At 39.1% G+C, this 12869-nt stretch overlaps 1 protein-coding gene across 1 annotated transcript in view; it reads left to right on the forward strand.

The window, feature by feature from the left end:
* The window catches only part of BMPR1A (bone morphogenetic protein receptor type 1A), a 63192-nt gene that overhangs the window by 30146 nt on the left and 20177 nt on the right, over positions 1 to 12869 (forward strand). The window contains exons 3-6 of the mRNA XM_046653858.1: positions 1890 to 2052; positions 3839 to 3941; positions 9669 to 9765; positions 9929 to 10028. Of these exons, the coding sequence (XP_046509814.1) occupies positions 1890 to 2052; positions 3839 to 3941; positions 9669 to 9765; positions 9929 to 10028 (463 nt within the window). The remainder of the gene's footprint in view (positions 1 to 1889; positions 2053 to 3838; positions 3942 to 9668; positions 9766 to 9928; positions 10029 to 12869) is intronic.

Consider the following 12869-nt stretch of genomic DNA (forward strand, 5'->3'; position numbering starts at 1 on the left):
GTTGTGTTTATGTGCTTATTCCCCATCCCCCTTTGCCTCCTAAGTTTCTCAAGGACCAATCAGTTTCCAGCGTTCAGGAACTTACTGTGCATAGTTGGCCTCTAATTAGTGTTTTGTTAAATAAATGTTTGAGATAATATAAATTCCAGGTACAAATTATTGTAATTAAGTTTTTATCTCATAAATTCAAATAGTATTTCAGGAAGTTACACATTTTAACCGTCATATAACTTTGAATTTTCCAGCCATCAGTGATCTCAGTGTGATCTTTGTTGTTAGTAATATCTTCATTTGTATACTATTTTATTTTTAATTAAGCACATTATTTTACATTCGCTTGATCTATATATAACCTCTTGGTTTGAACTGGGCAGGAATTATCCTCACCATTTTTTATAGATAGAGAACTGAGGTTGAGAGAGTCACTTATCTCTGGACACGTTTGGGACTTGAACCTTTGTCTTCTCACTGTGGTTTCTACCACACTATACTGCCTTTCCTGTGTATCATTAGACTTTTGAAAAATCAATTGCTTGTGGTATGTTATCTGCGTGTGCACTCCGTACTTAAATCGATGCTTCCTTCTGTTACTGTAATGGGATTTCACAACTGGGCAAGACACCTCAGATGTCCTTTAGTCCTAAGGTCCTAGTGAATGAGGCCTGGAGAGGTGACATGGCTCATCCACAGTTATCCAGCTAGCTGTTCTGTGGTAGCACCATTCTAGACCAGAATCCGCATCTCCTCATTCTAGCCCAGTGGACTTCTCCCTTCCTGCCCCCTCCTTTTTTTTCCATTTGATGTTCTTAACATAAATGAGGTCTTTAGGTTTTATAGCAATTTTGAGAATTAAGTGAAGATTATTAAAATCCAGGGCATGCGATCACTGAAACTTATTTAGCAGCACATTGTTTTCCTGTTGTCAGTGTGTGTATGTGTATTATTTTTTTTCTCTTTTCAATAGTTCATCTCACCAGTATGGCTAAATTTAAAGTCAAGTCCACGTTATGCCTTGAACCACTTATTTAACATTTATAAATGAAATACACGCACAGTTCTCTTAGTATTTCATACCTGTTTGGCTCTACATTTCCTTCCCTGGAGATCAACCCTCCAAGGACTAGCCTGGCCGATTTCAGCTGATTCAGAGGGGAGAAAGAATTACTTAAACATTTTTTAGTTCTGTTCTGCTTTCAGCCTGAAGATCCAGTACCAAATATGACAGTATCTGTCATTTGAGGCTACGAGACTCTCATGTAAGAGTACAGTTCTGTTTCCGTAAGCTGACTACTGCCCTACAGTAACCTTCAGCTCTTGGCAGCATAGTCTGGATTTGAACCAACGACCTTGAAATAAAGGGCACCAGATAATATGATTAGTCCCCATGCTCTCACAATTCCCTTACTTAAGCAATTAACATCCAAAGCAAGGTGCTTAGTAACTCCACTTCCACATAGAGGCACAAATGGAGGACTTATTTTTTTAAGCTAGTCACAAGTTGTGAACCAAAGAGTTTAAGAAAAGAATGTAATTTGTGTATTTCTTAATGATTGGGAACTATCTCAGCTTCCCCGAAATCGCCTCCCATTCTGTACCTTCCTTTACACACTATGACCATATTCTGCCCTCTGCCACTACTTGTCTTTTGCGAATGCAAAAATTGTGACAGTCGTCTCCATGTTTCCCACAATACCTGGGACAGATTTTCTGTGCATAATAGGTTATTAATAAGTGTTAATTGTATGAATGAAATTTATTTTTAATGAAAGAAAAACACGTTAGCTGCAATTCCTATGATAAGAAAGCTTAGAAACTTCTCACTGAAAATTGAAATGAAAGAATTAGCTTTTCAGAAATGGTTTGTTTATGAATTTCGTGTTTGAATACAGGGCAGAATCTAGACAGTATGCTCCATGGTACTGGGGTGAAGTCAGACCCCGAGCAGAAGAAGTCAGAAAATGGAGCGACTGTGGCCCCGGAGGACACCTTGCCTTTCTTAAAGTGCTATTGCTCAGGACACTGCCCAGATGATGCTATTAATAACACGTGCATGTGAGTATTTGATGCAGCCCTTCTTGAAGCTCTGAGAAAAGGATTGCATTTAGTGCTATTTTAAGAATTGTTTACATTGTCGAAGTTTTTGTTTTTTTCTTTATATGGTATCTTTCCAAAGGGCCAAAAAGCTGCTTCTTCTGTATATAGGAACATTTATTACTCTTAAGTGATTGATGGTTACTTTCTTAGAGTAACACTGTAATATAGCTTTTTAGAGGAGATAAAAGGAATCTGGTATTTGTCTAACATTTTTAAGTTTATTTAATGATCTTTTTAGCAGGAAGTTATTGATACTCGTTGTAGAAAACTTAGATTACCGAAACCATGAAAATTCATAATTTTCCTCATAATTCTAAATTGGTTGAATATCTATATTGTTTGAATAAATTGGTTGAAATATCCTCATAATCCTAAACCTCATAATTCTAAATTGGTTGAAATATTTTACAGATATACAAGAATGATGTTGTGATATTTAATTTTATTTTCTTACAAATGAACTCTCCAGTTCAAATCTGATTTATATAACCATTTTAATTTTCCTACTTAATTTTCTGTTAGCTGTTCAACACATAAATTCTATTCCATATCCTTTGGGGACATTGAGGAATTAGCCAAAAAAATTCCCCAAACAACTCAATCTTAACAGTCAGTTAATTGTCTCCCTGTTATAAAGGTAGTAGTATCTTGTTTTATACTTTCCTAATAAGTTTATGCTCTTTGACTGTGACCAGATATAAAGCAAAAAAGTATTATACATGTAAAATTTTGAAAGTATATGGTGGTTCATCACATCTTAGATTTGTTGTTTTTCCTCTGGTACAGTTGACTTTATTGTGACAGACTGGCTGATCTGTCATGGGGTGTGCTCCCCACTATGTCACCAGGTAATTTCTTGCTGAACTTCTTGTCATAGTGCCTGCCTGATACGTGTGGGCTGTTTGTCGGTGGCTTAGCAGCCCAGAGTAAAACTGTATCATCAATTTTAGCAGAATTTCACCCCACACTTAACATTTTCTCTTTATGGAAAATGATTAATTCTGCAAGATTCTTTTAAGTAGAAGCAATACACTTCCTGATATGAATAAGTAGGAGCACAAAAAAGATTTTAGAAGCTTCTTCCTCCCCATTAAAGTCTAAATGAACATATTAGGGGAAAACTCCAGGATATCAATACTAAAATGATAAAATTTCCTTAAATATAAATACATTTATGTTAATGTCTTGAAAATCTAGCTTTTCAAAAGTTCTCCCTTTTTCCTAGGTAAAGTGCCTCTCAGGATCTTAGTCAGTCTGTTCTTCCCAAATATTCTTTTCTTTGTCATTGAGTCTGTTTTTATGTTTCATACAAACGTTTTTTATTATTATGTACAGTATGTGAATACTGAAAATCTTAGGGATAAAGAGAGGCAGTTATTTTTAAGTATATTTTTTAAACATTAAGATTATTTACATTATAAAGTTTTACAGATCAGCTTTCTGTGATCACGTGACTGATTAACAAAGAAAAGTTACAAAATAATTCATGTTTGGAGAACTTGTTTAAGAGAAATCCTTTTCCACTTGCTTTCAGGTTCTTATTGGACCTTTAGGTTTTAGTTCAGACATGACAACTTTCATTTGCCTTAAAACCCATATGGTTTTGCCAATAAATCACACACAAATGTAATTCTGATTCAAAAAACAAAGTACTAAAAGCCGTCAGTACCTGGTCACATTCATACTGAGATTTAATTAGTACTTTCTGATGTGAATTTATGTTTTTTGGAATTTTTTCTTTTAGAACTAATGGGCATTGCTTTGCTATCATAGAAGAAGATGACCAGGGAGAAACCACATTAGCTTCGGGGTGTATGAAATATGAAGGGTCTGATTTTCAGTGCAAGGTAAGGTCGAATGTAAGGCCTGTGGAGTGAAGCAGGGAGGGGCCACATGAAAACCACCCACCTCCCCAGGAGAAGTGCGCCTGCTCTGCACATCGCTGTGTGTTCTTGTGAGCAGACATACTGGGGAATTACCTCTTTCTTCAAGTAATCTCATTGTGGTACTAGAAGTTCCAGATTATTTTACTTTTAAACATCATCCTGTTTCTAAATTGTCATGACTGAGAAAACTTATTTGTGGATCATAAAATTGACTGAAAAGACTTCAAGGTGATGGGCAATGATGTTTGCCTCGCTCTGAGACGACTCAGAAACCTTCAGTCCTTGTAAGGAGATCTCAGTGGAGTTACTTTAACAGTCGCAGTAAAGGCATCAGAGGATCAGTAATAAAGAGTTTCTGAACATCTTAACAGCCCTGGGTTTAAACCTAATCTCTTCAAAATCCCACATAGTACTTTTGCCGCAGGGGGGCCTTCCAGTGTTCTTGAAAAGCGGCTTTAGATAGAACTGTTGATATACAGATTTAAGCCTTGGCTATTTTAGAAAATTATTCAAATTACTAAGAAATTCTTAGGATTGATAGAAACCTGAAAGGTTACATGTTTCAACCTCTTGGCTAATGTTTGGAATCCTCCCCACGTTTGTCTCCCAGCACACACATATATTACAGCCTGTCGATTTTCTCTGTGCCACATCTTTCTAGTGATGGGCCCATTACCTCCCAAGACCACCTGTTTCATCTGTAGCAAAGATCTGGCCTGACCCGTAGAAAGCTCCTCCTCCCGGTGCCTCCAGGTCTCTCTTCCCTTCTGCCTCTCTGGACCGTAGGGAACAAATCTAATCCCTCTTAAATATGACAGCCCTTTACTGTGTGAGGAACGTCTTTTGTCCTGCTTTCATCCCCATACCCTCTAGTCTTTGCCCACTGGAAATATAGCTGACAGTGACCTCAACTGCTCCTTATATGAACAACTTTTAGAGTTACTCTCCAGTTTTTCCCTGTAATATGCAAATTTGAGTGTGGTCTGACCAGGAGAAAAGCAGAGTAAATAACTCCTTTCCCTTTTTCTAAATACAGCCAGATCTCCTGTTAGATGTTTGATTGTCACACCGCGCTCTTGAAACATACCGAGCTTTCTGTCAGCCGGAACCCCGTCTTTCACTCATGCTCCTGTGGGTTGCATCTCCTCATTCTTTATTGGTGCTGTTGGCTTCTTGACACCAATAAGGAGACAGGAATGGGATGAGTTTTGCTATGCAGTTATCCTGTACTTGTCCATGTTAGATTTCATCATGTTAGAATTCGTCCTTTGCTCTAATTTGTCAACATTTAGAGGGACGCTAATTTGGTTGTTTCTTCCAGTTTTATGCTGTTTGCATATTTATCAACCACAAACGCCATACATTTTTTAATCACTTACAAGTTATTGAAGAGAACTACACTTAGGGCACTGAGCTCAGCAGTAGTAACCAAGGTCTTGCAGGCCGTCTAACCAGGAGTATCTCGAACTGAGTTCACCAATGTAAGTTAGTTGTGAAGCTTGACAGTCTGTGTTCAGATCCGTGTGCTGCCGCCTGCTAACTGAAACTTGGGGCGAGGAGCTTTGCTCTCTTAGGTTGCTTTCTCATCTGTGAGGTTGTTCTAAGGATCAGATGAGAGAGCACACAAGTAAGGAGGTTAGCACAATGGGCAAATGTAAAGGCTTGATAAATGGAGGTTTTACCACATTGCTCATGTAACAGAGCAGGCTCCGAGCTGGGTTGTGCATATCCCTGTGTGTGCACAGACTCTTACACAAGGATCACATAGCGCCTGGGGGGTTCTGAGGGATCACTTTACAGATCCTAGACCTTAGGTCCTAGTGCTTAATATTGATCTGCCTGAGAACACAGCTTCTCAAGCAGTTGCTCTTTTCCTTCCTCTCTTTTCACAATCACCCTTCTCACAGTTTACAGATCAAAGGGCTGGAATGTAAAACCTCAAATTTCCGGAAAGTGTTACAATTTGAACTCTGTCATTGTGGGAGATGTGGGGATATCAAAGATGTTTGCATGTCAAGTGCTTTTCAGGTTTTTGCTTTCAACCAAATTGCTAGATCGTTGAAAATAATTTTTGTTAATAGGATCATTATGGGAGTTTTAGCTTATGATTGGAAGGTCTTTAAAGAATTATGGGACAAGGGTGTAACAAACTCCTTTCGCTATCATCTTTTTGTTTATGTGAACAAAGTATCTTAGTACTGACCCAAAAAAAAGGAAAAAAGAAAAATAGGGGGGCTGGCCCCGTGGCCAAGTGGTTAGGTTCACGCACTCCACTCCGGCGGCCCAGGGTTTTGCTGGTTCAGATCCTGGGCCCAGACATGGCACTGCTCGTCAGGCCACACAGAGGTGGTGTCCCACATGCCACAACTAGAAGGACCCAGAACTAAAATAAACAACGATGTACTGGGGGGGGTTTGGGGAGAAAAAGCAAAAAAAAAAAAAAAAGGAAAAGGAATAAAATTAATGCCAAGCCTTCTCATTCTAGCAATAAGTACTATTTATCCATGAATTTATTAACTGATTTTTTAAAGTCCTAGCCATCTTGTACCTTTGCATAAAATGTTCTTTTTATGTTAGTATTTTAATAAAGATTATAATATGTACATCATTTTGATCAATTTTATACTAAGTGTGATAACTCAAACCAGAATAATTTTTTAAGACATTGTCACAGGAAATAAGATACATTAATTTATGTTTATATATATTTATTTTTGTGGAGAATTATATATCAAAATATATTACATTAGGGCATAATTGTGGGAGACATGGAAAGGAAATAGGAGTTCAAGGAGAAAAAGATAACACTAAAATTTTCAGTTGTTAAGCATTCATTCATTCATTTTTGTAAAGTAATGATAATGGGTGTCAAAATGCTGTGTTATTTAGATTCTATTGAATAGATTTAAGAATGATGTGACACTAAAAAAAAAAGTCATTATGTACAGTAAACCAGAAATTATCGATACATTCTATTATGGTAAAAACAATTCAAGTGTCAGCCTAAAAATATATGGGGGGATACGTTGTTTTTCAGAATTCTTTTAGGGGTTACACAAGCGAAAAATGTTGACCATCACTTCCCTAACCTTCTGTGTATCTTGCAAAGATCACTGCCCGTGTACCCAGCACCCAGCCTGGGGTGAACAGCTCTTGCACTTGTACCCTAAGCCTTCTCCCCCAGCGCTTTCACATATTGCCAGGTTTCGAGGAAAACTGGTTCAAGTGATAATCACCGTGCTGCGCCCAGACCTTCACTCCCCCTGCCAGTCTCTGCTGGTAAATCTAGCTTATTCTGTTTCTTCCTGTAGAATGAATTATTTCTCAGAAACCACGCTCCATTCCTTGTAATTTGGCTTCAGTTCCTTCCCCATGTACCACTCCCTTCTCCCCCAGTTTCCCGCCCCAGCTCGCTAAAGAAGTTTAAGTCAGAATCTCCTATTTCATGAATGCCAAGTGAGTTTTTCCCCACAAGCATTCCTATTGCCCACATAAATCTGGAGACACAAATGGACTTGGGCAGAGGATGGGAGTGGGGAGTGGGGACCAGGAAAGTTTGTGTCACCTTTGTAATCTAGACGCATCTGACTTTTACCTACCCAGTTAACCTGCATAGGAAGGACGAGAGGTGAGTCTGACGTTGCTGGTTCTTGGGGAGGCCACATTGAGTCTTCTAGGGGTTTATAAGCATTTTTGGCTTGTTCTGTAATCTTGGCTGGGATCCGTGTCAAGTTCACTAGAGGAGGAAGAATTATTTTATTGAATATTTACCATTTGCTTTTAATGTGCTAGGTACTTGGTATATTGTACCTCATTTTCTCCCAGTTACCCCACCTGGCGGGTATTTTTTTATCCTCCATTTTATAGCAGAGGAAACTGAAGCCCAGAGAGGAGTAAGTTCATTGTTCAGGGTCGCCAAGTTAGTAAGTGGCAAAGCGAGGATTTAAGCTATTGATTCCAAAGTACTTGCTTTTTGCATAAGACTATGCTGCCTCCGGTCTGTTGTTGCCACAGTCAAATTTCTTTCCCTTTTCAAGAAAAGTAATATAACATTTAGGTATCTCGTTTCCAGCACTGCTTGTGTCTGAAATCTTTAGATCATACCTTTCAGCCCTCTCACAAGTGCTCTCATCTTCCTGGGATGTAATTCCCCTGGGTCAGAAAATATGCACTCACAGAGTACAGAAACGCTGTAGGGTCTCTTCCTACACCTGGGGTGTCAGTTCCCACTTGCTGGTGTCTGATCTGCCTTCATTCCTGTAATCTTCCTTGACGGAGAAGACTGGAACAAAACAGGAGTTGAATAATTGTACATTTTCTTTGTCCTGCATTACCTGCTGTTTGTCAGCAAGCCACCCATGGCTGGGTGGTCTTCCAGCACTGCCAAAGAAATCCTTTCTTGGTTTTCTTCACATTTTCTCTTTCTCAGGGCTAAGCTCGTTTTGAACTTAGCCTTCCTGAAAGGATGCTTCACGCTTTTTTTGTTCATCTTTAGTTACACACTTTCGTCCCATCTTTCGCGTGTGTTTTCTCTAGATCTGGGATTATTTGAGAGTCACCTGTGTAACTCCCAACATATCTTTCTTTTCTCTTTCTCTCTATGGTCATTTAAAAGTAAAAATTGTTAATTCAGTTAAAAAGTAAAACGTGCTTTTGGAGGTTTCCAAATACTCCTGACCCATCTTCCTTGATAGAATCTCAAGTCGTGGACTCGTGTTCACCTTTTTAAAGTAATACCTGATTATACTGAGGTTTTCCCTTTCTGGCCATCTGATATTTAAGAATAACACAGTCAGTTTCTGCTTATGTTCTTGCTACTTCTACAATGACAAACAATTCCTTTCTGTTACTATTTTGGTCCTGGATGGCACTTCTCCCAGGCACTGCTGAAATGTCATCATTCAAGTTAAGGACTTGTCAAATATGGTACTATTAATCAAATAAACCTTCACACATAATTGTTGATACCTGTTCCCGTGACTACAAACTTTTTCTCGTCTGTTAGGGACACATCTCCCATCTGGCTGGTGGTCTCTAAAAACGTCTCAGGAATATTGTTTCTATATTTTGCCCTTATCCTCACCCAGTATGCTTCAACTTGCTTCATCGTTGGGTTCATTAGTTTCAACTCTGCTGTTATATGCAGAATCTACAGTATCTTCTACCTGCTTGACCTCCTTTCCTAACCCGTCTCTTCTTCAGACTAGGACATCCTCCACGTTTTCGTCTGAGCTAAAGTCCCCTCCTTCTAAGTCTCAGTACTACTACGAGATCGTATTTTCCCTACTAGCTTATCATTGTAATAAAATGTATTACCGTGTTTTTTAGGAAGAGATCTCATGACTTTAATTTCTATTTTACTAAAAACAAGTGAATAGTAGTATATTAAGATGTGTCAGTGTTTTGATGAAAAATACTTAGAAACTTTTATCTATAGTTAAGTTAAAGTTTAGTGTTCTAGCACACCATCACAAACATATGTTCTCTGTAAGAAAAACCATTTTACGGTCTTCAAAACACTATTTCAGCACAAATTCTAATTTTTCAGTAATCTTTTTTTTTACACCTAAAATTTGCAAGTCCTTTTCACTGACTGAATTAGAAATTGTGTTTTATGAATATTTTAAAACTTCGTTATAAATCAAATATATCAGACTGTTTCTAATTTTGTCCTTATGCCTCCTCCAGGATTCACCAAAAGCCCAGCTACGCCGGACAATAGAATGTTGTCGGACCAATCTGTGTAACCAGTATTTGCAGCCTACACTGCCCCCTGTCGTCATAGGTAGGTGAGCTGAGAAAAGCGTGATAGTGATTCTCAGTAAAGTAGTTCCTCTGGTTTTAACAATAAGCAAACTTTCTAGAATTTAGCACTACAAATTATTTTTTCCTTTTAAGATGTGATAGAAAGATAATATGTTTCCTTGGTTGTTTGCTTCCGTTGTCAGGCCCATTTTTCGACGGCAGCATTCGATGGCTGGTCGTGCTCATCTCTATGGCTGTCTGCATAATCGCTATGATCATCTTCTCCAGCTGCTTTTGTTACAAGTAAGAAGATAATTATTTTGATGCAGAATATTGTGTTGGATATTGGATGTAAACAGTTGTTCTTAAAGCCAGTGGGCAGAAACCATTGACCACTGAATGTGTTTCAGAAACCATCAACTTATTTTCTCTGATTATATCTCATTTAATTAACTAGATTATAATTTTCTTAAGGGAAAAGAGAACTTTACTGCCTGTCAGTTGATTAGATAACTTGATACTTCTTGTTTTGTTCATGAGTGCTTATGATTTTCTTATTTATAGAATATTGAACTTTCTTATATCTGAATGTTTAAAACTTGTATCAGGAAACCAACTATATTATCATTTTTTAGTTATTTGGGCTTCAGAATTGTTTTCATTTAGTCATGATTTCAGAAGGTAGTTGCCTTCGTAAACTTCAGTGATAGAAAATTATCTTAAACTGCAATAATAGAACATCTTACTGGCATATGAATAGACAGATCAGTGGAACAGGTTACCAGACCCGTAAGTAGACCCAAGTATATAAATAAATTTAGTATTTGATAAAGGTAACATTTCAGATCACTGAGGGAAAGATGGTTTATTCAGTAAGTGGATTTGGGAGTAGGTAGCTATATGGGAAAAAATGAAGTTGAATCAATTTCCTACAGTGAAATAAATTTTAGCCAGATTGGAGCTAGATATCTATAAAAGGAAATGATTAGAGTATTGGAACAAACCATGGAAGAATTTTTAAAAATAATCTCAGAACGTGCAAGACCTTTCTGAGTCTGTCACAAACCTTAGAAGAAAAAAAAAAAAAAAAGGCGACAAACACCAAAACCTTAAAATTAAAAAAGAAAGGATTGACAATGTCAACTATATAAAGATAAAACATTACTATGTGGCAGAAACCGCCATAAATGGTCAGAAGACAGACTAACAGTGTAAAAATATTGTCAGCTCATGTTACAAAGAGCTGATTTCTTGAATATAGAGAGCTCTTGTAAATCAAAAAGAAAATAATCTAGGGCCTGGCCCCGTGGCCGAGTGGTTAAGTTCACACATACGGCTTTGGCGACCCAGGGTTTCGCCGGTTCAGATCCTGGGCGCGGACATGGCACCGCTCGTCAGGCCATGTTGGGGCAGCGTGCCACATGCCACAACTAGAAGGACCCACAACTGAAAATACACAGCTATGTACTGGGGGGGGTTGGGGAAGAAAAAAGCAGAAAAAACAAAAGAAAAAAATCTAGCAATTTAGTGGGAAAATAGGCCCTCCAAAAATTAACGCATAATTTATCTAAAAAGAACTACATATAGCTCTTAAAAGAAAAATAAAAAGATGACTCAAGAATACTCATAATATGAAAAATATAAATTAAGATCATACCTGAGATATTGTTTTTCACCTATTATACTGGCAAATTTTCAAATGTTTGATAAACAGGTCTTTTCAATAAAGAGGCAGATTTGAACATACTTATTACTTTTACTGCCCCCACTGAAAGAGCAATAAAGAGTTTTTAACTTCTTTGTCCAGCTAGGACAGGGAGAACAAGAGATAAGAAAACAGGAAAAAGCTTTGGAGTCTGTGAAGCTTTTGAATGTAGTAAGTGACTTCATACACCTAAAAAATCTGATCCTAGGCTAGACATTGAGAATGCCAAAAACCAGCAGTTTATACTATAGGATTCCCCAAGAAGCTCAGAAGTTGGCAGTACCAGTTATCTCTGTAAGTGGAGTTGAAGGTGGTGTTAAAACCAAGAGGATTGCTGGAAAGTCTATTTTTAGGGAGTCAGATGCTGTGTTTGTTACGCAATACTGCTTTAAGAAATCACTCCCGAGCTTAGTGGCTTCAAACAGCAGTTATTATCTGACTGCCTCTGTAGGTCAGGAATTCAGGAGTGACCTGACTGGGTGGCTCAGGGTCGTTCCTGACATCCAGTCAGATGTCAGCAGGGGCTGCGCTCCCCTGCAGGCTTGGCGGGAGCTGGTAGATCACCTCCCAAGATAGCTCACTTCTGAGGCGCATAAGTTGACGGGAGGCCTTAGTTCCTCTACGTGAGCCTCTCTGCAGAGCTGCTGCAGTGTCCTTGCAGCATGAAGCCTGGCTCCCCCGCCAGAGAGAGTGAGCCAGGAGCCTGAGGTGGAAGCTGCAGTGCTGTTTATGGTCTACACCATCACTTCGCCGTATTCTGTTGGTCACACAGGTCAGCCCTAATGCATTAGGGAAGGGAACTAAACAAGGACATGCATACCAGGAGGTGAGGACCTTTGTGGGCCATTTCAGATGCCAAGTACCACAGATACTGAGATCCCTACTCCTACTCTGAATGATCACATGACTTCCCCACCATCTCCCTAACAGAAGGCTACAAGTGTTTTCTCTGGAAAGAGCAAAAATAAGGTTCTCAGCAGTGGTATCCCATTATTGAAGGTGGCGTATCATAGTGAAAACAAGGAGGTAAAGTGAATAATATTTACATATTGATGGGCCCCTTAGCCCTCCCAGAACCCTGCCAGCCAGGCTTATTCCCTCTAGACAATAGCTAGGAAGTCTTCCTGTGGAAATCCCTCCGGCCCAGGAGAAAAGACCTAAACAGGCTGACCCCAGTGAGCCCAGTGAAGTGGCCAAGCAGATGGTCTTACAGTGGAGGCTGGAATCAGTAAGCCCCACTCACACCCCAACAGCTGCCAGCTAGGCAGTGAGGACACTGATCCCTGAGAGCCAGGGAACCAGTGAGGCGAGGCTGTGCTTGCCTGCTCACCGGCTGAAGGGTTTCTGGCTGCAGAACACAGGAGGAACCCGGATGTGGCCCAGCAGGCTCTGAATCAAGGAGGTATGGCCGAGAGTCTAGGCAGCAAGCAGCAGCCGCA

The sequence above is a fragment of the Equus quagga genome, chromosome 2, assembly GCF_021613505.1.
Source record: "Equus quagga isolate Etosha38 chromosome 2, UCLA_HA_Equagga_1.0, whole genome shotgun sequence".
Classification (NCBI taxonomy): Eukaryota; Metazoa; Chordata; class Mammalia; order Perissodactyla; family Equidae; genus Equus; species Equus quagga.